Consider the following 24,136-nt stretch of genomic DNA (forward strand, 5'->3'; position numbering starts at 1 on the left):
TAATTGCAGTAGCTCAGCCACAGCAGTAGATGGCAGCACTGAATCTTACTCATATTTCATTTCGTTACCGGTCCATCATGAACGCAAATAACTTGCGGAGACTCGTTGAGCTGATTACAATCAGCACCAACTCAACGAGGAATACTTGACCTTATGACTTGTATTACAGATCAGTGAACTTATCCAAACGCCATCACCGAGAACCACGTCTGAGATCCGGTTGGTGAAGTTATGCTGCTCTGGCTGTAAAATAAGCTTGGCTACGTGTAATTTGGGGTGGCAATGGCTGATAGGAAAACCAATACTGTGCCAAATTCCAGCGCAAATTTACTGTTTTCTGCGGCACCGGAGTTCAATTTCAACCTACCTTTCATACCTGTCAGTCAGGCCAGTGGTCCGGCGGTGTTATCAGGAGGTAAGATAATGGCGAGGGCCACAGCAGGGCACCTATGACAAACATGACAGCTAACTTAGCTATCTAACGACGTTAGCTAGCTGCTAGCTACTTCGCTGCCAACAAGCCCATTATACATTTGAATAATTGTAAATCCCTGCAGTTTAATAGATATCAAGATGTTTCTGTGGGATCTTAGTAAATAAAAATAATAATATTTGCTACAGCAGTGTCAGGTCAACAAAACTCATATGAACATAAACCTTGTTTCGTCTGATTTGTCGTTAGTAAGTCAGAGTTGAGGCTCTCAAAAGGGTGGATTAACATTGGATTCTTGACATTGCTCACAGTTAGACTGTTGACGAGTTCAAATATACTGCAGTAACTCAGTTGCTCAATATTTCTGTTATTTTTCCTAGATGATTCTGCAGATGTCGGAGAAGAAGACAGCTTTCTTGGCCAGACCTCTGGAAATGCCCCAGCGCCGTCCACATTCAGCTACTTCTCCAGTCCCGTGAACAGCAGTGACCCATTTGCCTCCATTGGACATCAGCCTGCATGTCCACCCCCAGCATCACTATCAGTAGCCCCTGTGACATCTGGACCAACCTCTGTCCCCATTGTTGCCAGCATGGCCCCAACACCCCCTATCCCACTAACCAACCCTAATGTGCCACAGCCATTTGGCAATGTTGTTTACCAGAACCCCATGGGAAGATACACTCCTCCCCCTAACACAGTGACCCCGCCCCCTCCACAAGCCCCCGATCAGAGTTATAATCCATACCGTCACACACCCCTCAGCAGCAGAGCCAAACCCTATATGCCAGCTCCAGAGGTCCAGTCACTATCCAGCCCACCGGTGCAGCAAAATCCCTACACTATGGGCTCTCAAGCGCCAACATTCCAATCGGCACCCTCCACATACACAAAGGTAAACAACAACTCCACTCTGTTTATTGCTTAGTAGTGAATGGTGTGAACCTCTTATTTTTAAGATGAATTAAACTACTGGCAATCAGGCTAATATAAATGTCTCTAAATGTCTTATAGGAGAATTTAGCTTTTTTACAACCAAATCAGCATTTTGTATGGATTGTTGTAGATGGCTCCAGACACTTTGTTTGCGATTTGACTTGTTTTTGAGAAATCTTGCCCCAACCAGCGATTTGCTTCCTCATCCTCATTGTGCAGTACGGGGGCTCTGTAAAAACATGAACAAATGCTCCAAAAACACCCAAATACGTCCTTTTAGAAATTGAAAAGCTCTCAGTAAAGTGATGCAGGTCTTTAGATGTTCTGCACATGACATTGTTTTATTCCCAACTTTATGCGTGACGTTATATTCCATTTTGTTGCGAAGTGAATCGCTGGTTGGGGTAAGTTTCTCAAAAACGAATTAAATTGCAAAGAAAATGTCTGGACTCCTCTATAACATTTCATTTACATCAAAAATAAAGATTTGGTTGTAAAAAAAATAAAGCTAACTTTCCCTTTAACTCTCTCTTCAGCCCCCTCCCACACAGATTCAGGGGCCGCCCCCTATGACCCATCACTCCACCACTGCTGGAGCACTGGTTCCAGCCAATCAAATTATACAATATAACGTGTATGAGGCTGTCCAGCCTCACTGGTTCTTCTGCAAACAAGTGGAGTCCAAGAGTGTCTGGCTTCCCTTTAGTATCCTGGACTCCATTCAACTGGAGGAGATCTACAATTCAGGTGAGATGAATGATGTGATTTCTACTATTTTTAAAAACGTATCATCAGAGCCATTTTATATTCTAGGTATCCAAGTTGACTTTGCATAGCTCTCTTTATGTAGGCCTAGATATTTGTAAAACATGTTTGTTTAAACAGAGCAATTTTGAAATATGTGGCATGTTCATTAGGCACCAAACGTTGCACAAATGTTTTGAAACATTATTTGTAGCGCACCCTAGTAAACTCTACCCTAATTTATGCACACTCACAGATACATAATCATCTCACAAAAGTCTGTTGTCATTTTCTGTTTAGTTTTTCATTCATTTGTATGTTTGATGTTAGGCTAGACATATCTTTTTGTTGTGAGTCGCAATGTGTTTTCTTGTACGTAAAGCAAAAATCTGAGAAGCAAACAATATCGAATCTAATATGATTACATTTTTTTCATTCTTCTCCAGTGCAACCAGACCCTGAGAATGTGATTGTGTGCACAGAAGGAGGGCGCTATGACGTGCAGCTCTATGACCGCATACGTACAGCTGTATTCTGGGAGGAGGAACCTACAGAGGTGCGGCGCTGCACCTGGTTCTACAAAGGAGACACAGACAGCCGTTTCATCCCCTACTCAGAGGAGTTCAGCGAGAAGCTAGAGGTTGGTCCCATCAATGTAAAAAAAACAAAAAAAAACAGGAGCAGGGTCGTGTTCATTTGGGCACGCAATTGAAAGAAAATGTCCTGTGTTCGATTTCCATTGCAAAATGTTTTACTATATTTTACTACAGTGTGCCCTAACGAACAAGACCCAGGGTTCACTGTTACCCAGATTAGAATACAGCTGAGCAATGGGGTGTGTTGGGTTTTAGCCCTGAAAGTGGACCGAGAGTTTAATATTCTGTCTTCTCTATGTAGGGAGAATATAAGAAAGCGGTGTCAACCAACCAATGGCACCGTCGACTGGAGTTCCCATCGGGGGAAACAATTGTCATGCACAATCCAAAGGTATGTTTGTATGACTTAATTTTACAATGCATAATAACCAGGTGTTTACTAAAATATTAAATAATAATAACTTCTTTGTTTCTTTGAAATTCATGAAAACAAGCACCAGGTAGTTTCCAATCGTGAACACCATATCATGGTTTTGAGTGGACTTTGTTGTTTTGCCGAACCAGAAGCGACTGTATTTCTAGTTTGTGAGGTTATTTTTGTCTTTCTACAGGTGATCGTGCAATTCCAGCCATCCGCCATGCCAGACGAGTGGGGTACAACCCAGGATGGACAGACCAGACCCAGGGTGGTCAAGAGGGGCATTGATGATGATCATGATGAAGTTCCCGATGGGGAGCTCCCTCAGGTGGATCACCTGGTGTTCATGGTGCATGGCATCGGTCCAGTCTGTGACCTGAGGTTTAGGAGCATGGTGGAGTGTGGTATGTGTGATCTATCGCTCCACATGGCTCATTAAGTCTCCATTATTACCCAGCTCTATATTCATATAATATTATGGATGTTTGTTTATGCCATGAATGGTATAGGTTGTGGTATGTTCTGCCTGTCATGGTGTTTCTTACTATGCCCAGCAAATGCCCCTAAGGTGTATTGAATGTAACTGTGTAGAATATCCATTTACTGCTCCATACTAACCCAGATGGAGTATTAGAAATTTGTGTTGCTTGTGTTCACAGTGGATGACTTCCGGAGTGTTTCCCTGAAGCTGCTGCAGAGTCATTTTAAGAAGGCGCAGGACGAGTGTGTTATCAGTCGAGTGGAGTTCCTTCCTGTTCAGTGGCACACGGCCCTGCATGGGGACGCCACTGGGGTGGACAGGTGAGGAGACGAAAAAAGGCTCCGACTTCTGTTTCCACTTCCATGGCCCGGCTCTGGTGTCTCACTGGGCCTTGGACCTGCTCTGACTTGGGAGCCAAGGCCAGGCCACTGGTACTTTTCTGCTTGCGTCAACATAATGGCCAACTGTGAACATGGGTTAACAACTTCCACGCTTAACACCTTCTCACATTCTGCTCGCCCCAAGACTTCAGTGTCAAGCTCCTGATGGAAAAGAAATTCCTGAAAAGTAACACTAGAGCTTATATTAACATACAGTGCATTTGGAAAGTATTCAGATCCCTTGTTCTACATTTTGTTACTTTACAGCCTTATTCTAAAATTGATTAAATAGTTCACTTTGTCATTTTGGTGTATTCTGTGTGGATTTATGAGGATATTTATTCCATTTTAGAATAAGGCTGTAACGTAACAAAATATTGAAAAGGGGAAGGAGTCTGAAATCTTTCCGAATGTACTGTAAACATTTGCAAAAAACTGGTGTGGGGAAAGTCTCAGGTGGAAGTGAACCATAATGGAATTTTCATACACGTGGGAATACGTCCTGTTCTTTGTGGGATAGGGAAATGATATTGTAACACGAAAAATCTGTGCTGACGTGAGCGGCAAGCTTTTACAAATGAAACGACACAATGGCTGTGTCTGAGAACATTACTAGCTGTCAAATCCTTGCTAATGCTTCCGCCCATGGGAGGGACCTCAGATCCTGTCCTCCAATACGCTTTGAGAGGAATTGAGGAAGCAAGGATTTGAGCGCTTGTAAATCAGACACAGCCAATTTCTCCCACTCTGACTCAATCCATTTCCTACTGTTGTTTTAGGAGGATAAAGAAGATCACCCTTCCCAGCACGGGTCGTCTGCGTCACTTCACTAACGAGACCCTTTTAGACGTGCTGTTCTACAACAGTCCCACCTACTGCCAGACCATCATGGACACAGTTGCCCTGGAGATTAACAGGATCTATGCCCTGTTCATGCAGCGGAATCCAGACTTCACCGGAGGCGTCTCAGTATCCGGACACAGTTTAGGTACAAACAGCCAGACACCAAGGGCCACTTTTCTAGACCTAGATTAAATCTTAGTGCTGTCTTTAAAAAAACTTTGTTCAATTGAGAATCTCTATTGAAAGTGCTTTTTAGTTCAGGACTAGGCTTAATCTGGGTCCAGGAAACCAGCCCCAAGTGTTCATACTTTTAGCTAAGTCATGTGAGAAAGATTTGGACAAACCTGTCTCTCTGTGTGTTTGCAGGTTCCCTCATACTTTTTGACTTGCTGTCAAACCAGAAGAATGTCTCACCTTTGCAAACCATGTCAACTGCAAATGGGGGCCACCCTGCAGGCAACAAACAGGTATTAGGTCCATAGCTATCCAAACATTTGTTTATTTCATTATTTCAGTGACACCAGAGAGTGTAACAATCCCTCTTCTCCTTAAAGCAGGTGACTCCCCCCACTGCTGCTACGTCACCTGAGGTTGTGGGGGAGGAGCCTAAGGAGGAAGGGGAGGAGTTTGCCGATCTTTCTGCATCGCTGGAACATCTGGGCCTGTCTGAGTACCAGAGCACTTTAGAACAGGAGAAGATTGACCTTGAATCTTTTGTAAGAACCCTCCCTGCTTGTCATGAACCCATATACTGTAGTTATTAATATTTACTTTCAATTCTTATGACCTATGTTCCCATTAAGCTGCTTCACAGAATAAATATCAGCGAGCACAGAGAAGCACAAGATTGAACTTCAGGGGAAAGGAAAGGGGGAGTTGTACAACAGTCAGTTGTACAACTAAATGCATTCCTCATTTAATCCAACCCCTCTGAATCAGAGAGGTGCAGGGGCTGCCTTAAATCGACATCAACGTCTTTGGCGCCTTGCTCAGGGGCAGAATGACAGATTTTTACCTTGTCAGCTCGGGGATTCAATCCAGCAACCTTTCGGTTACTAGCCCAACGCTCTAACCACTAGGCTACCAGCCGCCCCTACCCACCTTTCTTTTCCCCGTTAGTTGACACTATCAACGTTTCCCTTTTCTGTGAGAATTGTGATCGAATCAACACAATGTTAGCCACTTTCAATGCAACATACCAAAACTAAAAAAACGATGATAGACTTATTAGTATGTGAAACTAACTATGCAAGAGATTGTAGGCAGAACGCATCGGAGTAGGATTATATTGCATTGACAGGCACAACTCAGGCCCATACTCTACACAAACCGGTACGCAATAACCAATCAGAAATGCAGTAGGGCTAGATGCAAATAGACCATTGCCACATATGGATCTGTGCCATTCACTTTGAACTGGACTGTGTATACAGCATGAGCGGTCATGAGTTAGTTGCACTTGTTTTTAGATCAAAGCGAGAGGTACGTGTAGCGACATGCACATTTGTTTCCTAGTTAGTGAGTTATTAGCCGTTATAGATAATTTGTAGTCAGCAATTGAGGAATGATTGCTTCCTGCAAGAGCATCTTTGAAATGCAGGTCAAGTAAAGAGCTTTTTTTTGTTGTCTTAAACGGGCAGTGTTGTATTTTGAGACGGGTATGAATAAACTAAGTAGTCAATAGGCAGAAGGTAGCATAATTTGTCTGATTCTCTGTAATAGTGGTATGGGAGTAATGATGCATTTTATTTTGTAAAGTGGTTTCTTGCATCAAACAACACAACAGCATTTTCAGTCACATCCTTCAGTCACATCCCCTTCTGAAGGACAAGTCGATAAACAGGTTAATGTCAAGCCCTGCATGTTTTTTTCAAGTCTCATGGAATGTAGGCCTACATTGAACACCACACATTGGTTGCTACTGTAGGCTGAATGATAGAACAGCTATTTCCATGTTAAAATGTTATGAAATGCATTTTCTCCATAGTTTATGGTAGGCCACTCTGGTAGGCCTACATTGTGATCAAGTAGCCACAGTAGCCTACTTGACCACTGTTAAAACTAACTTAAAGCGGGTGCAGCCTCCGTATTCACAGTAAACGCACCCTGGAAATTGCACCACTTTCAAGTTTGCGCTCAGCAGGCCTGAAATTTGCTGGGAATATTGCAAATTTCATATTGCTTATGACACTTAAAGAGACATTACACTCCAAAATAATCATTTGTCAGATGTTTTAAGACCTCAAAAGTCAAGGTGAGTCCACATGCCACAGCATTGGTTGTGCAGATCCAGCTTAATGCCTAAATGATTCATATCTCAAATGAATGTAAAAGATAATTTTACAGATAAAAGACAATTTTACGGTGCTCATCTTTAACATTTATTTTGGATTTTGCTATATGGATCTACAAAACAAATGTCCTTGGGTAAAAAACAAACAAATTTGAGGCCTGAAAATAACTGACTTTTGAGTGAAATTTCTCAGAAATGGAAAGTAAATGATTCAATTGTATTACAATGCTTCCCGAGGCCATTTCCTAGAATTGGTGATTACAATCTATGGTCCAAATCTCACTGTCTTTTCTATATTTTGTTAGCTTATGTGCACAGTTGAGGACCTGAAAGAGATGGGCATTCCATTGGGGCCAAGGAAGAAAATGGCTAAATTTGTCAAAGAAAGAGCAATTAAGCAGGTGAGCATTTAATCGTCTTTGTCTCTCAGACACCAATGTTGTGTTCAACAGGAAGAAAAAGTTTTGAAATGGGCCGGTACTACCTGAACTTAGAATACAATTAGAATAGAACATTTGATCTATTCCAAAATGTTTCACTACAGTGTGCCGTACTGAATACAACCCAGTGATGGCTAAAACTGTGTCAACTGAACATAATCTTCTGTGTTCGTGTGCCTTCTATCTTCGGGACTCCTTTCGTCAGGCAACAAGTCAGGCAGCACAAGATAAGAAGGCAGCAGAAGTGAAGGTGATCAGTCAAGAGGTTGTCCCCGCCCAATTAAGTGAGTCCCTCCCAGGGCCCGGCACCTCGAAGCTTCCTGTTGGCGGGACTTACTCGTCCGTCCATGTGGATTACAACTACTTCAAAGTTGGCACTGGACAGGTAAGCCTAAACCTCTGCCAGGATTCAATCAGATCAGCGCAACCCGCCTAACTTTTTGTTGCTTTTGCTTAGGCAGTGTCGAAGGTGTAACTGCGTTAGAGCTGTCAAATCCTCAAGCTGCTCCTGGTGTTACCGATTGCAGACATTGCAGTTGGATGCACGGAGTCGCAGCTGTGTTACGGCTGTTTGAATACTGGAATGTTGCTATCTAGTGACATTAATTTGGATACATCCATAACAATGAGCTAATGAGGCACGATTTCACCTGGCACAGAAAATGGGCTCACTCGTCAGGACACTGTTGTTCAGAGGTGCTAGCCAACAGCACCGCCAACACAATCACTTCAAACGGAAGCTGGAAAGACTGCAAACTTTCACCATTTTTCAATTGACATCTTTGTATATATCCATAAAAATGATGCCAGCTGATTCATGATTCGACTAGCTGAGAAACGCTGCCTGCCCCTCTTGTCTCCTCATGACACGTTCATTATTATGGGACAGCTGGAGATCAAAGCAAATGTAGGAGAGACCGACAGCAAATGGATACAAATATCCGCTGTTGAAAACTAAATATCACTCTAAAAGTAATGTGAGAGAATGTTTATATGCTTTTTATTAGTGGCGATCAAGTTACACATCCGACACGCCTAAACAAAAGTAATGAAAAGCTATACATTTGTCAGCTAGCGCAGGTTTCCGCTGATCTGATCCCGGCCCTACACCATGACATCAGTGTGGAGTAACGACGTTAGTCTACAGCCTTTCTGGAATGTCATGCATAAGCATACATTTTCATCAGGGCACATGTAAAAGCACTGTCTGGTGTTTGTGTTCTGCCCCATAGGTGTCGGTGGTGTACCACACTCTGGACTTTGAGCCGGTGAATTTCTTTGCCCTGGGATCTCCCATAGGGATGTTCCTCACAGTGCGAGGCCTGGAGAAGATCGAGGAGAACTACCAGCTACCCACCTGCAAGGGATTCTTCAACATCTACCATCCGGTTAGCCAATCTTCCTCACAAGTGTTCTGGGCGGAGTATGTGTGTGCATACAGATGACATACTGTATGTGACAGGATATGCATCTGTCAGCTATAAAGCACATTGCAACAACTGTTTATGTAAAAAGGACCTTTTAAATACATTTGATTGAACTATGACATGGTTAATGCCAATGTGTTTAATTAAAGTAGATCAGGGAAGCAAATACATGAATTGATATGGAAGGGTGTAATAAATGTATTTTTTAAAATGTTAAAATATCTGTTTGCTCGAACTGTTTGTTTTAGCTGGACCCAGTTGCTTACAGGATTGAGCCCATGATCCTGCCAGACCTGGACTTGAAACCGGTTCTGATTCCACATCACAAAGGGAGGAAGAGGCTGCATCTTGGTAAGGAACTATAGATTCACCACCGGCTATTTTATCTTCAGATTAATATTCTATTAATTACCATCGGCAGGGGAACCCTACTATTGTCATCACTGTCTCTTCCCATTTTGAAAATGACTAATCAGACCCTGGTCTCCGAGGAAGTGAACAGTGTTTCCCCTATATTTATTTAGCAGCGGTGGCCACCACTGCAAAAAAATATATATATATTTTTTAAATTATATATATATATCACTGAGTGTACAAAACATTAAGAACCATTTCCTAATATTGGGTTGCAACCCCCCCAGTTTGCCCTCAGAACAGCCTCAATTCGTTGGGGAATGGACTCTAAAAGATGTCAAACTTTCCACAGGGATGCTGGCCCATGTTGACTCTGTGTCCCACAGTTGTGTCAACTTGGCTGGATGTCCTTAGGGTGGTGGACCATTCTTGATACACATAGGAAACTGTTGAGCTAGGAACACCCAGCAGCATTGCAGTTCTTGACACAAACCGGTGCACCTGGCACCTACTACCATACTGCCACCACTGCTGGGGAAAAAATCCTAGTGGAAACACTGGTTAATTACAAGAAGTAAATCAAATACAATGACTCAGATCTTGGCAGAGTGAAACCTCACCAACAGAACACAAAGAGCAGTCCTGAAAGACCAGGATTCCAAAGTGTAGTATGTTTAATTCGTCAGTGAGTTTTACAATCATGGATTGTTTTGTGTGTGTGTGTGGCAGAGCTGAAGGAGAGTCTCTCCCGCATGGGTTCAGACCTGAAGCACGGCTTCATCAGCTCCCTGAAGAGTGCCTGGCAGACCCTCAACGACTTTGCTCGTGCTCACACCTCCAATGCCCAGCTGGCAGCCGAGCTCGCTATGGTGGCCAATCAGATCAAGGAGGAGGAGGAGAAGCATGCACACAGTGATGGTGAGTATAAGAGCGATTTAAAAAAACTTGTGAAATATTGCTCTTTCGGTTTATTTGGATAGGGCTTTGCTTTAAAAAAACAACTTTATTTAAACGTCAAAACGTTGGCTAGTCGCAGAACACAGGATAGTGGAGAGTCCTGAGCTGCTGAGAGAAGAAGAGCCCCAGGTGAAAATAGGCATGCTGAATGGGGGGAACCGCATCGACTATGTCCTACAGGAGAAGCCCATCGAGAGCTTCAACGAGTACCTCTTCGCCCTGCAGAGTCACCTGTGCTACTGGTATGAAAATCAGCTCTGCTGCTTACTTTGGCCCTTTTTATGTTAAGGTGGAAACAGAAATGTTGATCAACGCGCACTGTTGAATACATTTCATGGCTGGATCAGCCAATCATCTCCTTCTGCCCTTTGGGTACTCCATATGAGGTCATACTTGTGTGTGGTTGTTTATAGCTGCAGTTTAGCCATATCATTTGATGAAAATGTTGTCATATTATTCTCAATAGCTTTACCTCTGATTTTGTGTCTACTGCTTGAGTTTTGAACCGGAGACTTAAGACCTGCTCCAAGGCTTGGATTACGTTTTGTCTTCTCTCCACAGCTGATCTATTTTTGAGTTGAGGTATTCTTGTTTGAAAAATAATTCTGTCTGCAGACATTGATTTATTAGTTCCTTTCTTTTCCACAGGGAGTCTGAAGACACAGCCCTACTACTCCTTAAAGAGATCTACAAGACCATGGGGATAAATCCAGAACAGATTTTACATTAATGCAATGGATTGGTAACCTGGTGGGACCACTCTGATCGCTGCGTTCATTCCGTTTCACTGCACGTAAGTGAAATAGAATGGTGAATGCAGTGATCAGGCCCGTTTCCACTGGGTTAATGGATTGGTTGGAGTGAAAAATAAACCTTTCTGAAACCCTCATACTCCCCATCAGGTTTGTCCATGTCAATGCTTTTTGATTTGATATTTTATGTTTCTTTTGTTTAGTATTAATTTTCATTGATTTTCTATTCTCAGTCTATTGTATGAGGATGAATATGCTTGTAATATGCCCTTTGTCTTAAATTAAGAAAATAGATCAAATTAGTGGATTCCAAGACCACGTGTTTGAAATAAACATTTTATAACCTAAATTATAGAAATGGTGAGGTTTGCTGAACTATATGAAATTAAACATTTACAAGAGAAATCACAGAAACTGCTAATTTAAGTATTTACCTCAAATGTATTTTATGTTTAACAATAGCCGTAAAATAAACCATTTACTTTCACATTATTTGTGACTTATTTTCAGTCTTCGGTGCTTTTTGTTGAATTTTTGTCGATTTGCTGCACAGGTAAGACTGCCACATATCCTCTTAAGTCTGGGTAGAAAAAGACAGCATTCACTTTCTGCTTTACGATGTGTGTGTTTTGGTTTGCTTAAATAGAGAAAAGACGACCAATACTTGTTTTTCAGTTGTGTTCAGGAAAAGATTGAGCTCTGAGGCATTCAAGAACAAAGACTGGAAACCTATTGTATAGAGGGAGAGCAATGTTTAATGAGAAAATAAGCATTTAACAGAAAGAAACTCGAAGGCAGTCATGACTCATGTTTGATACAAAAAGGTGGGCCACCTTGATCATAGTTTTTCAACTGGTCATTCAGTACAATGCCGTTTTCGTTGAATTCAACATTGCACACTGTTCTGTCATACTGAATGCAACCCTGTTACTTAATCGCAAACATGTTTTGCTTGCTCCTTTGGACTTTATGTAAATCTAAATTACCATCACATTTTTTACACTTCAGTGGGTAGTTCCAAGTAATGTTATATCAATAAAGATGAAGAAAAAAAAATGGTACCTGCCGACATTCATAGCCTGGTTCCTCTAGGTTTCTTCCTAGGTTTTGGGCTTTCCATGGAATTTTTCCTAGCCACCGTGCTTCTACACCTGCATTGTTTGGGGTTTTAGGCTGGGTTTCTGTACAGCTGATTTACGAAGGGCTATATAAATTTGATTTGATTCAGGGCTCTATTCAATCCGTACCCTAGGTCGAAAAAAATACATTAATAATGTGGCAGTTAGAAAATAAACACATTCATTGGCCCAGCACGGTTGCTGATTCTTCAGGATTAGCATTGAAAATGTGACATCAAGTAATAATGGCTGTAGATCTGAAAACATTTAAATGTATAGAATGAAATTAAAACAAACTGTTTGCTGGGTAGTTATCTGAAATTCGCTACGTTTGTGTTTATTGTCCACTTTGATGGCGAACTTAATTTACTGCTAACACACGTCTTTTTTGCTAACACTCCGGTACATTTATTTTGGAACGCTTCTGCACGGAATTATTACGTTTAAACCAAGTCTGTATCACAGAAGTACCACGTGATTGAAATGTTAAGGCAATTTCCCCCTTAGCGGAGACTGCATTAAGGGTAAACACTGCATAAATCGGAAATTAACTTTACATTTCTATCGCGCAATTAGTTTGGGTTTATTCAAATCTTATCGCGGAAGTGCAGCGTTACAACCCGATTGAAATTTAAAAGGCAATGTTTCCGTGTTAAGGAGCCTGCATACGGCAAATACCTTTCCTATCTCGCAATCTGTAACGCTTCAGTGATTGAAGAGCCCCAAGTCTCATAACTATCAATGGCTTCAGGAGGGATATATCTTTTAATATCCTCTATTTTAGACAAAGTATGACAATCCGTGGCTGAAAACCAATAAAACAATGACTTATACATTCCATTTAAGATTGACCACATCATTGAGTGGCTACAAGGTTCAATTTAATGAAAGGCTAGATTAATAATGTGATAATTCTTCAGTCACAATCCAGTCAGGTTGGTACATTTCCCAAATAAACTAAATTAAAACCGATAGGGTAAATCATTTGATGCTGATAAATCAGAGGCAGTGTTTATTTCCCCTTTCAACAAAGCATATCAAAACAAAGGTCCCTTTTAAAATCACTGTACAACTTAATCAATCTTGACATTAAACTATGGCAGTATAGTTATTGTAGGGATACATTTTTTTAAAGAACACTGTCCATTGATTGCTTGATCTCACATGCAAGAACATTGCCTTAACTTGATAGATGGGGAAATTTGCATGACCTAACTTCAAATATGTTCCATCAGTCTTTTTGTGTTGACGCAGGTGGTGTCATTCTCAGTCTTGTTTAAGTTGATGCTTCACGTTTACTAACGTACATTTTTGTACATTCCCAAACGTGTCTTTAGCTAATCTGTTAAATGTAACAGGATTTTGTGCAAATAGGTCTTCTGTATAGTGCAGTTTAGTCATGTTAGTAACAGCATGTGCAACTCAGTTCTTGTATTTGTAAAAAAAAAAAAAAAAAAAAAAAATTAAAAGCAAGGAGTTCTGATGCAGAGTACCTAAGATTGCCGCCTAGCAAAAAGGCATAATTCAGTCTTCAGTTTTGCCCTGGGTCTTATAGGCCTGCTTGCGGAGGTGATTCTCGATCTCCTCGCGGAACACCAGCATGCCCAGGTGAGAGTGGGACGCCTCATTCATGGCTTTGGACTGGATGCACATGCGATACTGTTCTGGAGTCAGCTCGTCTGCACACTGCTTCTCGTGCCACAGGTGGAAGAGGCCAGATACTGGTGTACGCGTCACGATCAGGTCGCTCCGCAGGTACTTCCTGTACAAGTGGACATCTTCCACACCCCAACCTTTCACGTCCAGGTCAAAACCTCCTAGAAAATATAATTGAGGGGGTAGTAAGATATCTTGCTTATAGAATTGTCACAGTAAAAATACATAGAAAGCACACAACACCATAGCAAAACTTCTCGGTTAACATGGCTTACCAATATTAAGGAAGTCTGAGCGATATTGACATGTCATTCCAAAGCCAAAATCTCTCCAGAATCCAGCATCTTTCTTGTGAATCTATACGAAAAGAACACTTGACATTGGCAAGTTGACTAATGCAAACATTGAGTTACAATTAAACACACTACATATACACAAAAGTATGTGGACCCCCATTCAAATTTGTGGATTCGGCTATTTCTGCAACACCCGTTGCTGACAGGTGTAAAAAAAAATCAAGCACACAGACATGCAATCTCCATAGACAAATATTGGCAGTAGAATGGCCTGTACTGAAGAGCTCAGTGACTTTCAAAGTGGCACCGTCATAGGATGCCACTTTTCCAACAAGTCAGTTCGTAAAATTTCTGCCCTGCTAGAGCTGCCCCCTACCTGTAAGTGCAGCTATTGTGAAGTGTAAACGTCTAGGAGCAACAACGGCTCAGCTGCGAAGTGGTAGGCCACACGGGAACAGGACCTCCAAGTGCTGAAGCACGTAAAAATTGTCCGTCCTCAGTTACAACACTCACTACCAAGTTCCAAACGGTCTCTGGAAGCAACGTCAGCACAAGAAATTGTTCGTCGGGAGCTTTTTCTATGGCTCAGCAGCCACACACAAGCCTACGATCACCATGCGCATTGCAAAATGTTGGCTGGAGTGGAGTAAAGCTCACCGCCATTGGACTCGAGTAGTGGAAACACGTTCTCTGACAGATAAATCTGGGTTTGGTGGATGCCAGGAGAACGTTACCTGCCCTAATGCATAGTGTCAAGTGTAAACTTTGGTGGAGGAGGAATAATGGTCTGGGGCTGTTTTTCATGGTTCGGGTTAGGCCCCTTAGTTCCAGTGGAGGGAAATCTTGACAATGACATGGTAACAGTTTGGGAAGGCCCTTGACTGTTTCAGCATGACAATGCCACCGTGCACAAAGTGAGGTCCACACAGAAAAGGTTTGTCGATCGGTGTGGAAGAACTTGACTGGCCTGCACAGAGCCCTGGCCTCAACCACATCGAACACCTTTGGGATGAATTGGAACACCAACTGTGAGCCAGGCCTAATTGCCCAACACAGTGCCCGACCTCACTTAGCCCATGGCTGAATGAAAGCAAGTCCCTGCAGCAAAGTGGAAAGCCTTCCCAGAATAGAGGAGGCTGTTATAGCAACAAAGGGTGAGACTAACTCCATATGAATTCCCATGATTTTGGAATGAGATGTTCAACGAGCAGGTGTCAACATACTTTTTGGTCATGTAGTGTATATATTTTTTGGGTCATCTATTTTTACAGGTACTTACAAGTTGACTTTCAATGGGGGGAGCCAGCTCCAGATTTCCATAGACTATGGCAGGATTATACAAACTGAAAACCACTGGATAAAATACTCTCTTGTCTACAAGAAGAAAACAAGATGGAGGGGTTGAAATATATTTTGGTACAAATTACATGCAAAATACCAATAGTACACATTTAGAAAAATGACAAGTCACACACTGCCCGCATTAAGTACTCATGGAAAAAACCCAAAGAATTTGAATGTTGGAAACAGTAGGGATGTGCATCGTTCTCTTTCAAGACGATTCGATACGTACAGTTGAAGTCGGAAGTTTACATACACCCTAGCCAAGTACATTTAAACTCAGTTTTTCACAATTCTTGACATTTAATCCTAGTAAAAATTCCATGTCTTAGGTCAGTTACTATCACCACTTTATTTTAAGAATGTGAAATGTCAGAATAATAGTAGAGAGAAATATTTATTTCAGCTTTCATTTCTTTCATCACATTCCCAGTGGTCAGAAGTTTACATACACTCAATAAGTATTTGGTAGCGTTGCCTTTAAATTGCTTAACTTGGTTCAAAAGTTCTGCGTAGCCTTGCACAAACTTCCCACAATAAGTTGGGTGAATTTTGGCCATTGCTCCTGACAGAGCTGGTGCAACTGAGTCAGGTTTGTAGGCCTCCTTGCTCGCACACGCTTTTTCAGTTCTGCCCACAACTATTCTATAGGATTGAGGTCAGGCCTTTGTGATGGCCACCCCAATACCTTGACTTTGTTGTCCTTAAGCCATTTTGCCACAACTTTGGAAGTATGTTTGGGGTCACTGTCCATTTGAAAGACCCATTTCCGACCAAGCTTTAACTTCCTGACTGATGCCTTGAGATGTTGCTTCAATATATCCACATCATTTTCAAAGGTGCTTCAACAAAGTACTGGCGTAAAGGGCCTGAATACATTTGCAAAAATGTCTAAACTATTTTTTGCTTTGTCATTATAGGGTATTGTGTGTAGATTGATGAGGAAAACAACAATTTTATCCATTTTAGAATAAGGCTGTAACTTAACAAAATGTGGAGAAAGTCAAGGGGTCTGAATACTTTAAATGCACTGTACGTGGGCTCCGATACAGGAACAATACGTTTTAGTTTGAAATGATTCAGTGTGTTTTGATTCGAGAAAGAAATGAATCGGTTCGATATGATACGATTCCACGCACTACCATTTGATGCATAAACACATTCATTTTACATTCTAAGTTAAAATAGGCTGCCGACAGAGATCATGACCTGGGCCTCTGAGCTGGATCTGTCTGAGCTGACTTCTGTGTGTCTGTTCTGCGTTTGTGTAAATGATATATGTCTATGGTGTATGTACTATGTAGGCACCTGACCTGAGCCATAAGGGAGACTAGGCATCTACCATCCCACTTCCATTATCAGACTGGGGGGGCAATGTAGCATATGTTTTTTTGGTACTGAAATCACCATCACTCACTAATTAACTTGTCATTTTTGCAGATTAAGTGTTTGAGCTAGTAATGTATCAATATTTATCGTTTTCAAATTAGCTATGACACAGCCAATGAATATATAGCAAAACTTTGGATTCCACCCCCATCTCAAAATTGAATGGTTTTGACCGTTTGGAAGTTTAGTGAGCTTCTTTTCTCTTCCCAATTTGGCCATGCAGTGCGCCTCGCAAAGTGATTGCTGTGCTCGTTATGAAATGATCAACTTTACCCTATATATCTAAAAATTACCACACACACACGCTGATGGTGAACCTGAACAATCTAAATAAAATATATTGTTAAGGCCCGTTCAACAGGTAGCCTACAGCCAGATGAGAGTTGCATCTCCAGTAGTTGACTTTTATTCCGGTAAAACACATTTTCAACAATGTATAGATAACAATAACCTAGCAAATGACATGGGTTGTCACGCAACTAATAAACCCTAATGTTGCGCAAGTCATTTTAGCATTTGAACACTGAAGGTGCCATACAGATCAGGAACAGGCCACCTACCTCACGCTGGCCAGCACACAAAGCTGGGCACAGTGCACAGTTTGACTAGGCTACTGATATTCCCCTGAGGTGGTTCGGCATGCAAAATGACTTGACTGTCAACACAATCACATGCTTAGTTTGACACTGAAGGAGAGAGCGCATCAGCTGTCACAAAACACGAGGCATTTTCAGAAGGTAGAAAGTAATATGGAGCAACAACAAACAAAAACAACGATTCGTACCGTTTCAATCGATTTTCTCTTACCGACGGTTGCAAAATTTGGATCGGTTTCGGGTCCGCGGCCGATGCAGTCATATCTCAAACATTTGAATCGGGGATCGATGTGAATCGTTATATCCCTAGGAAACAGGAATGTGTAGGCTACAATGTTTTGATAGAAGGCACCTACTTGGAGCGGTGTGAAGGAGGCAGGTGTTGAGATAGTCCCGTGTGAAGTAGATATCCACATCACAGAAGAACATCAACACGTCGCTCTTCTTCCAGGCGCGGGCTCCGATGTCCAGACCCCTGCCCCTGGAAAACTCCTCGTCCACTGGGATGAGGGTGTAGTTGGAAAAAGTCTCCTCCCTACAAAACCAACAATGTCATTTCAGTTGTCTGTGGTTTTGAGCACAAAACGTCTAGACTAGAAACATAGACAAGTGACAGATGTCCAGCAGTAAAATCATATCAAAAGCACATCATATATCCTTTCATTCATATTAAAAACAAACCTGGACATTTTTTCCAAATAAGACTTCACCTCTCGTAAGCCCTCTTGTCCAAAGTAGACCACGGTAAGATGCACTTCCCTATCATGTTTTATGCAAACTTCCCTGCAATCACAAAAAAACAAAAATTACACAATCTTTACAAATAGTAGGTATAGGCGACATATTGCCATTTTCACATGACTCACCACCACTGACCTGAAGTTGTGTAGGAACTGTGAGAATGCATCTGTTCTGCCCGCCAATGGTACAATGATATTGATGACGACTCCGGACGTTTCTACGGATGTGCTCCTGACTTTCATTAAAGGACCGAATGGACGGAAAAGAGTAACGTGGCGGAAATTGTCGGAGTCCTCTTTTACAAAGAAGAGCTCGTAGAGTGTGCCTTTGTCCCGTTCTGTTCTGTACAGCCCTGCCCACATAAGGGTACACATCACAGTTGTCAAACATAGGGAACAAATATTGTTCAACTTTAAAAGGCAAGATGATATCATTTTTTGCATCCATGAACCAAGCAGATAGTGATCTGGATTAGGGGTTCCCATTCTGGCCCTCAGCCCCTCCAGATATTTGGCAGCACTAGCACATGCAATCAGTCAACTTATCATCAGGATCAGGTTGAGAACCACTGTTACATTACCCCAGTATAACTCTCTTACCCTCAGTAAAGTGGCTCTCAGTGTACGCCTGCCTCTGCATGGGTACATCATCCTCCTGGCCATCCTCCTCGTCTGGGTTGTTTATGACGTCCAGGGCCGCCTCAATGACCTCCACCAGCTCGTCCCTGCGGTCCTTCCGCACAGGCTTCTCCTCTGGGTGCCTGGTCAACCCCATCTCCAGTTGATACACCTTACCAGAGTTGAAGCTCTCAAAGGGGACCAGGGCGTACTCGCTGGGCAGCCGTGCTCCCGTGTTCACCTCGGCTTTGTCGATCTGGGAGTGGAGGAATTCAAGGAGATCCCCAGGCACCTGGTCCTTGGTCTCAGCCAGTCCCTGGACCCCGAGGCCTTCCTTCCAGTCCTGCAGGTCCTTGAGCTTCTCACTCATCTGCTGGAGCTCCTGCTTGAGCTGGGCGATCTGCCGCTTGAGGCTGGCGGCACGGCTGAGGTGGTGCTCCTCCTGCTCTTGCAGCAGGGCACGGTAGTACTCCTTCCCATAGGACTCCCCTCCCAAGCCAGGCAGGACCAGGCTGACATCAGCTGGGGGAGTGCACTCCAGCAAGTAAGCAAAGAGGAAGAGGACCAACAGCAGGACGAGCCCCAGGAACAGCCAGCGCATCCGTCCCTGCAGCGGAAAGCTTCGCCTGGGCATCACGCTCGCATCCGGTCTATGGGCGACGACTCTGCACTCCCTTTCACGTCAGGTAAATCTACCTCAAGCTGGACAGAATTAGGTCCAATGCATATTCTAGGAATGTTAAAAAGGTCCCCTCTAATGAGCAAGTTAGATTAACAACAAGGTGGACGTTTGTTTTGAGTGCTGCTATACAAAAAAAGCTACTTTGTTCATTCATGTCACATTATTCAGATAAAGTCAGGAACACTGCTGGTGCATCTTGTTTGATGATCGCAATCTGCCTGTTCTCTTGCAGGTGTTACATTGCGAGTGGAATCCATTTGGATCATGTACACATGATTTAGAACCTTTTAGATGAAAAAGCATTCATTCAGCAATCATTGTTCATTCATGTCATATTCATATGGTGTCAACAAATTATGCAAGAAAGGAATTGTTGGTGCAATAAACATACTGTTGACCTAGCAATGACTTAAAGAGGAACTTGAATTTCATGTTTTACATATAGTACCAGTCAAAGGTTTGGACACCTACTCATTGAAGGGGTTTTCTTTGTATTTACTATTTTCTACATTGTAGAAAAATAGTGACGACAACAAAACAATGAAATAATACATAAGAAATCATATAATAACCAAAAGAGTGTTAAACAAATCAAATTCTATTTTATATATTTGAGGTTATTCAAAGTAGCCACCATTGCCTTGATGACTGCTATGCACACTCTTGGCATTCTCTCAACCAGCTTCATGAGGAATGCTTTTCCAACAGTTTTGAAGGAGTTCCCACATATGCTGAGCACTTGTTGGCTGTTTTTCCTTCACTCTGAGGTCCAACTCATCCCAAACCATCTCAATTGGGTTGAGGTCGGGTGATTGTGAAGGCTAGGTCATCTGATGCAGCACTCCATCACTCTCCTTCATCAAATAGTCCTTACACACCCTCGAGGTGTGGTTTGGGTCATTGTCCTGTTGAAAAACAAATCATAGCCTAAATAATCAGGAATTCTAAATAAATCACAGACAGTGTCACCAGCAAAGCACCCTCACACCTCCTCCATGCTTCACGGTGGGAACCACATGTGGAGATCATTCACCTACTCTGCAACTCACAAAGACACAGCGGTTGGAACCAAAAATCTCATCATACCAAAGGGAAGATGTCCACCAGGCTAATGTCCATTGCTCGTGTTTCTTGACCCAAGCAAGTCTCTTCTTCTCATTGGTGTCCTTTAGTAGTGGTTTCTTTGCAGCAACTTGACCACGAAGGCCTGATTCACACAGTCTCCTATGAACAGATGATGTTGAGATGTGTCTGTTACTTGAACTCTGTGAGGCATTTATTTGGGCTGCAATCTGAGGCTGGTAACTCCAATGAGCTCATCCCCTGCAGCATAGGTAACACTGCATCTTCCTTTCCTGCTGCGGTCCTCATGAGAGTTAGTTTCATCATAGCGCTTGATGGTTTTTGTGACTGCACTTGAAGAAACTTTCAAGTTCTTGAAATGTTCCCTAATGACTGACCTTCATGTCTTAAAGTAACGATGGACCATCGTTTCTCTTTGCTTATTTGAGTTCTTCTTTCCATAATATGGACTTGGTCTTTTACCAAATAGGGCTATCTTCTGAATACCACCCCTAACTTGTCACAACACAACTGATTGGCTCAAACGCATTAAGAGGAATGAAATTCCACAAAGTAACTTTTAACAAGGCACACCTGTTAATTGAAATGCATTCCATGTGACTACCTCATGAAGCTGGTTGAGAGAATGCCAGGAGTGTGCAAAGCTGTCATTAATGCAAAAGGTTGCTTCTTTGAAGAATCTGAAATCTAAAATATATTTTGATTTGTTTTAACACTCTTTGGTTACTACATGATTCCAAGTGTTATTTCAAAGTTGATGTCTTCACTACTATTCTACAATGTAGAAAATAGTAAAAAAAAAAATAAAGAAAACCGCTGGAATGAGTAGGTGTCCAAACTTTTGACGGGTACTATACGTCTATGAGAATAGACTTTCACCTGAACCACTTTCCCTCGATGTGGTTTTTATTCAAGACTCGATCTGAGGGCTGTCCAGCAATGCCTGTCTGCTTATGGAACTATTACATATAGGAAGGTAGCTAACGTTAGCCAACAAGCTATACAACGACAACAACATTAACCGAACTAATGAGCTTGTGGCTGGGTAACTACTGTAGCAACCAAGCTACAAAGGGGACCTGAGAGTTGGCTAGCTGGAAAACTAGCTAACACCTAACGTTAGATACGTGTAAACAACCGCTTGCTATGAGCCGGTTGGAACGATTGTGTAGCTAGCTAGCTGTATATCGAGAAATATTTGCTTCGAACAGTAACGTTATATTTTTGCAAATACTTACCAAGATATTCAGCTCTCCGTGTAAGGACTAAAAAGCAGTAGCATCAAAAATAATTATTCTAAACAACGCCACGGAGCAAAGTGGACTGATCGAGAGAAAAAAACTGTTCTTTCGCAAAATAGTTTCTGTAGCTTCTTCTTTGGTGTGGTTTATCGGCGGTTGACATCCAACGTTATGGTGCATTACCGTCACCTACTGCACTGGAGGGCCATAGACAGGGCGAAATTAACTCGTAAGAATATGTTGCTCTTAAAAAATATAACAAAATATTTGAGACTATATCTAATGAAGTTCTAGTCAATATACTCTTTAAACTAAATTCCTGTATCCACTTCTCCCTCATACTAGATCCCAGCCTCTCTCTTTCCTCTGATACTGCAGCAATACATGCTCCACGGTCTCTGTTTCCTGGCAATAATCACTCTCTTCTATCCCTTCCTGCCATCCTCCCCTCCACAACTTTCCTCTGAACATGAAGTAAATGCCTGCTTTAGTCTCTCTATTGCACTGCTCCTGCCATCTCTGCACCATCACTGTCCATAACAGGCTTTTTGCCTCTGCCTTGCTCATTGAAACTACAACATCAACATCCCCACTACCAAGTGCTTGTTTAGCCAGTACATCAACTGCCTCGTTCCCCTCCACCAACACAAGGGCTGGGACCCAAATAAATCGGATCTGTATACCCATCTGTCTAATCCTGCCATGGGTTTGTAGCACCTCATAAAGCAGATCTTGTCTGCTACGTGACCTAAAGGACTGGAGACTCATCAACACTGCACATGAATCAGAGCAAATAACTACTTCTGTCTGTCTTGACTTCCTCCACCCACTGCAAGGCCAACAGTATGGTCATCAGCTCCGCCATATATACAGCCAGATGATCTGTAAATGGCCACAAAATCCTGATACACAGTGTCTAGGCTTCTCTTAAACAAATCAGATGGATCAACACCCTCCCTATCTTTCTGTTGTCTCTACAACACTTCTAGATCAACTACTGGAGGTGGGAGGGGACATGGTGGATTTACAGGAATAGCTACCTGTCACGTAGAGTAGGCCAGAAGGCTAAACTGGATAACCTAACCTCTATCAAAATAAAAAGATGGCGGAACCGCAAAAGTTCTTCTGTGCAAAGGTGTTTATTTACAAGTGATTCCGGAACAAAAAACAACAGTACTGCCATCAACGTCTACCTTATGGGACAGCTTAAAAACAATGCTGCCCCATCCACAGCTCAATCCAAACTGCCTTTCCATGACTGAAAGAGAGGCTCCTTTTGTAGGGCTAGCCCCTCCCCTCAGAACAATTAACCCTAATTAATTAATCAATTAACAATACAAACCTACATTTTCCATGAACTAAACATACTAAAGGATATACATTGCAACACGGTTTTAAACAATATCACAACATAACATTTACAACATTACATCATTACTGACAATATCTTTCAATATGCCCATATGCATTAATGAGCCATTTGGGACAGGCACTATAAAGCCAACCCAATTCCCTTAGCTCGGGTCCTTTTCCAGCATACCCGGAAGCTACAGAGATGGAGAGAGAGGAACAGAACAAACAAACAATGCGCTCATCCACAACATTGATAAGTATAATAATTATTGTATCTCTCAAATATGAGCATTGACAAGTGTGAAATGTATGCACCAAGACAGAAGTTAATTTGTGTGTCGACCCACATTGTTAACTTATCTTATAATGGCGCAGGGAGGAGTGATGAATATGTGTGTGCGTTAAAGAACCAAATGCTGCCCGCGGCCAGTGACGGACTTCTACGTCACATTACCTTCCTCCTCTCCTGAAGCGACCATGTTCGGGAGCCTTGATAGGTAGTCCGCAGTAACATTCTCTTTTCCTGCCTTGTGACGGACACAGAACCTGAAGGGCTGGAGCTCCAGATACCACCTGGTCACACGAGAATTCCGGTCCTTCATGGTCTGGATCCAGGTCAGTGCTCTGTGGTCCGTGTGCAGGTCAAATTCCCTCCCAAGAAGGTAGTAACGGAGGCTATCTAGGGCCCACTTTATAGCCAGGCACTCCTTTTCGATTGTAGAATACCTGGTTTCCCTGGGCAACAGCTTCCGACTCAGGTACAGCACAGGAAGCTCTTCTCCTGGCTCCCCTTGGGCCAGTACAGCTCCAATTCCTACAGCCGAAGCGTCCACCTGCACGAGAAATCTCTTCTGAAAATCAGGGGTCTGGAGAACAGGGAATGAGCACAGTCGTTTTTCAGTGTCATGAAGGCTTCCTCACACTCCTCAGTCCACTTCACAGGGTTGCTGGCCCCCTTCGAAGTGAGGT

The 24,136-nt window shown here is 42.5% G+C and overlaps 2 protein-coding genes across 5 annotated transcripts; one reads left to right on the plus strand and one right to left on the minus strand.

Annotated features, from left to right (window-relative positions):
- The first annotated feature begins 89 nt into the window (after positions 1 to 89).
- sec23ip (SEC23 interacting protein) lies at positions 90 to 11,541 on the plus strand. 2 transcript variants are annotated; one of them, XM_064932104.1, is made up of 17 exons: positions 90 to 415; positions 814 to 1,328; positions 1,906 to 2,116; positions 2,560 to 2,753; positions 3,011 to 3,100; positions 3,321 to 3,531; positions 3,787 to 3,928; positions 4,768 to 4,976; positions 5,198 to 5,298; positions 5,389 to 5,547; positions 7,430 to 7,525; positions 7,770 to 7,949; positions 8,797 to 8,952; positions 9,240 to 9,342; positions 10,075 to 10,263; positions 10,376 to 10,544; positions 10,951 to 11,541. In XM_064932104.1, the coding sequence occupies exons 1-17, from the start codon at positions 283 to 285 to the stop codon at positions 11,030 to 11,032; spliced, it is 2,940 nt and encodes a 979-aa protein (XP_064788176.1). In that variant the 5' UTR covers positions 90 to 282; the 3' UTR covers positions 11,033 to 11,541. The 2 variants fall into 2 exon arrangements, with proteins under 2 accessions (XP_064788176.1, XP_064788175.1); XM_064932103.1 differs by having other exon boundaries at positions 92 to 415; positions 5,386 to 5,547.
- A 245-nt stretch (positions 11,542 to 11,786) lies between these two features.
- On the minus strand, positions 11,787 to 21,953 carry csgalnact2 (chondroitin sulfate N-acetylgalactosaminyltransferase 2). Of its 3 annotated transcripts, XM_064932107.1 has the most exons (10): positions 21,812 to 21,953; positions 20,577 to 20,714; positions 20,125 to 20,395; positions 18,791 to 19,774; positions 18,327 to 18,543; positions 18,132 to 18,233; positions 17,807 to 17,985; positions 15,404 to 15,498; positions 14,104 to 14,185; positions 11,787 to 13,989 (listed from the first exon to the last, which is right to left on the minus strand). In XM_064932107.1, exons 4-10 carry the CDS (start codon positions 19,440 to 19,442, stop codon positions 13,697 to 13,699), a joined length of 1,620 nt encoding a protein of 539 aa, XP_064788179.1. In that variant the 5' UTR covers positions 19,443 to 19,774; positions 20,125 to 20,395; positions 20,577 to 20,714; positions 21,812 to 21,953; the 3' UTR covers positions 11,787 to 13,696. The 3 variants fall into 3 exon arrangements, with proteins under 3 accessions (XP_064788179.1, XP_064788181.1, XP_064788180.1); XM_064932109.1 differs by lacking the exons at positions 20,125 to 20,395; positions 20,577 to 20,714; XM_064932108.1 differs by lacking the exon at positions 20,577 to 20,714 and having other exon boundaries at positions 18,791 to 20,395.
- Between the last annotated feature and the right edge of the window lie 2,183 nt (positions 21,954 to 24,136).

The sequence above is a fragment of the Oncorhynchus masou genome, chromosome 23 (assembly GCF_036934945.1).
Source record: "Oncorhynchus masou masou isolate Uvic2021 chromosome 23, UVic_Omas_1.1, whole genome shotgun sequence".
Classification (NCBI taxonomy): Eukaryota; Metazoa; Chordata; class Actinopteri; order Salmoniformes; family Salmonidae; genus Oncorhynchus; species Oncorhynchus masou.

What these genes read in the sequence shown, in the direction of transcription:
- csgalnact2 (XM_064932109.1), bottom strand. Translation starts at nt 19,442, where the DNA reads ATGCCCAGGCGAAGCTTTCCGCTGCAGGGACGGATGCGCTGGCTGTTC. An exon ending in CCTCCTTCACACCGCTCCAA is followed by an intron (nt 15,499 to 17,806) that starts GTAGGTGCCTTC and finishes TTCTTCTTGTAG; the next exon opens with ACAAGAGAGTATTTTATCCA. An exon ending in CCCCCATTGAAAGTCAACTT is followed by an intron (nt 14,186 to 15,403) that starts GTAAGTACCTGT and finishes CTTTTCGTATAG; the next exon opens with ATTCACAAGAAAGATGCTGG.
- sec23ip (XM_064932103.1), top strand. Translation starts at nt 283, where the DNA reads ATGGCTGATAGGAAAACCAATACTGTGCCAAATTCCAGCGCAAATTTA. An exon ending in TAGGAGCATGGTGGAGTGTG is followed by an intron (nt 3,532 to 3,786) that starts GTATGTGTGATC and finishes TTGTGTTCACAG; the next exon opens with TGGATGACTTCCGGAGTGTT. An exon ending in TCTTCAACATCTACCATCCG is followed by an intron (nt 8,953 to 9,239) that starts GTTAGCCAATCT and finishes TGTTTGTTTTAG; the next exon opens with CTGGACCCAGTTGCTTACAG.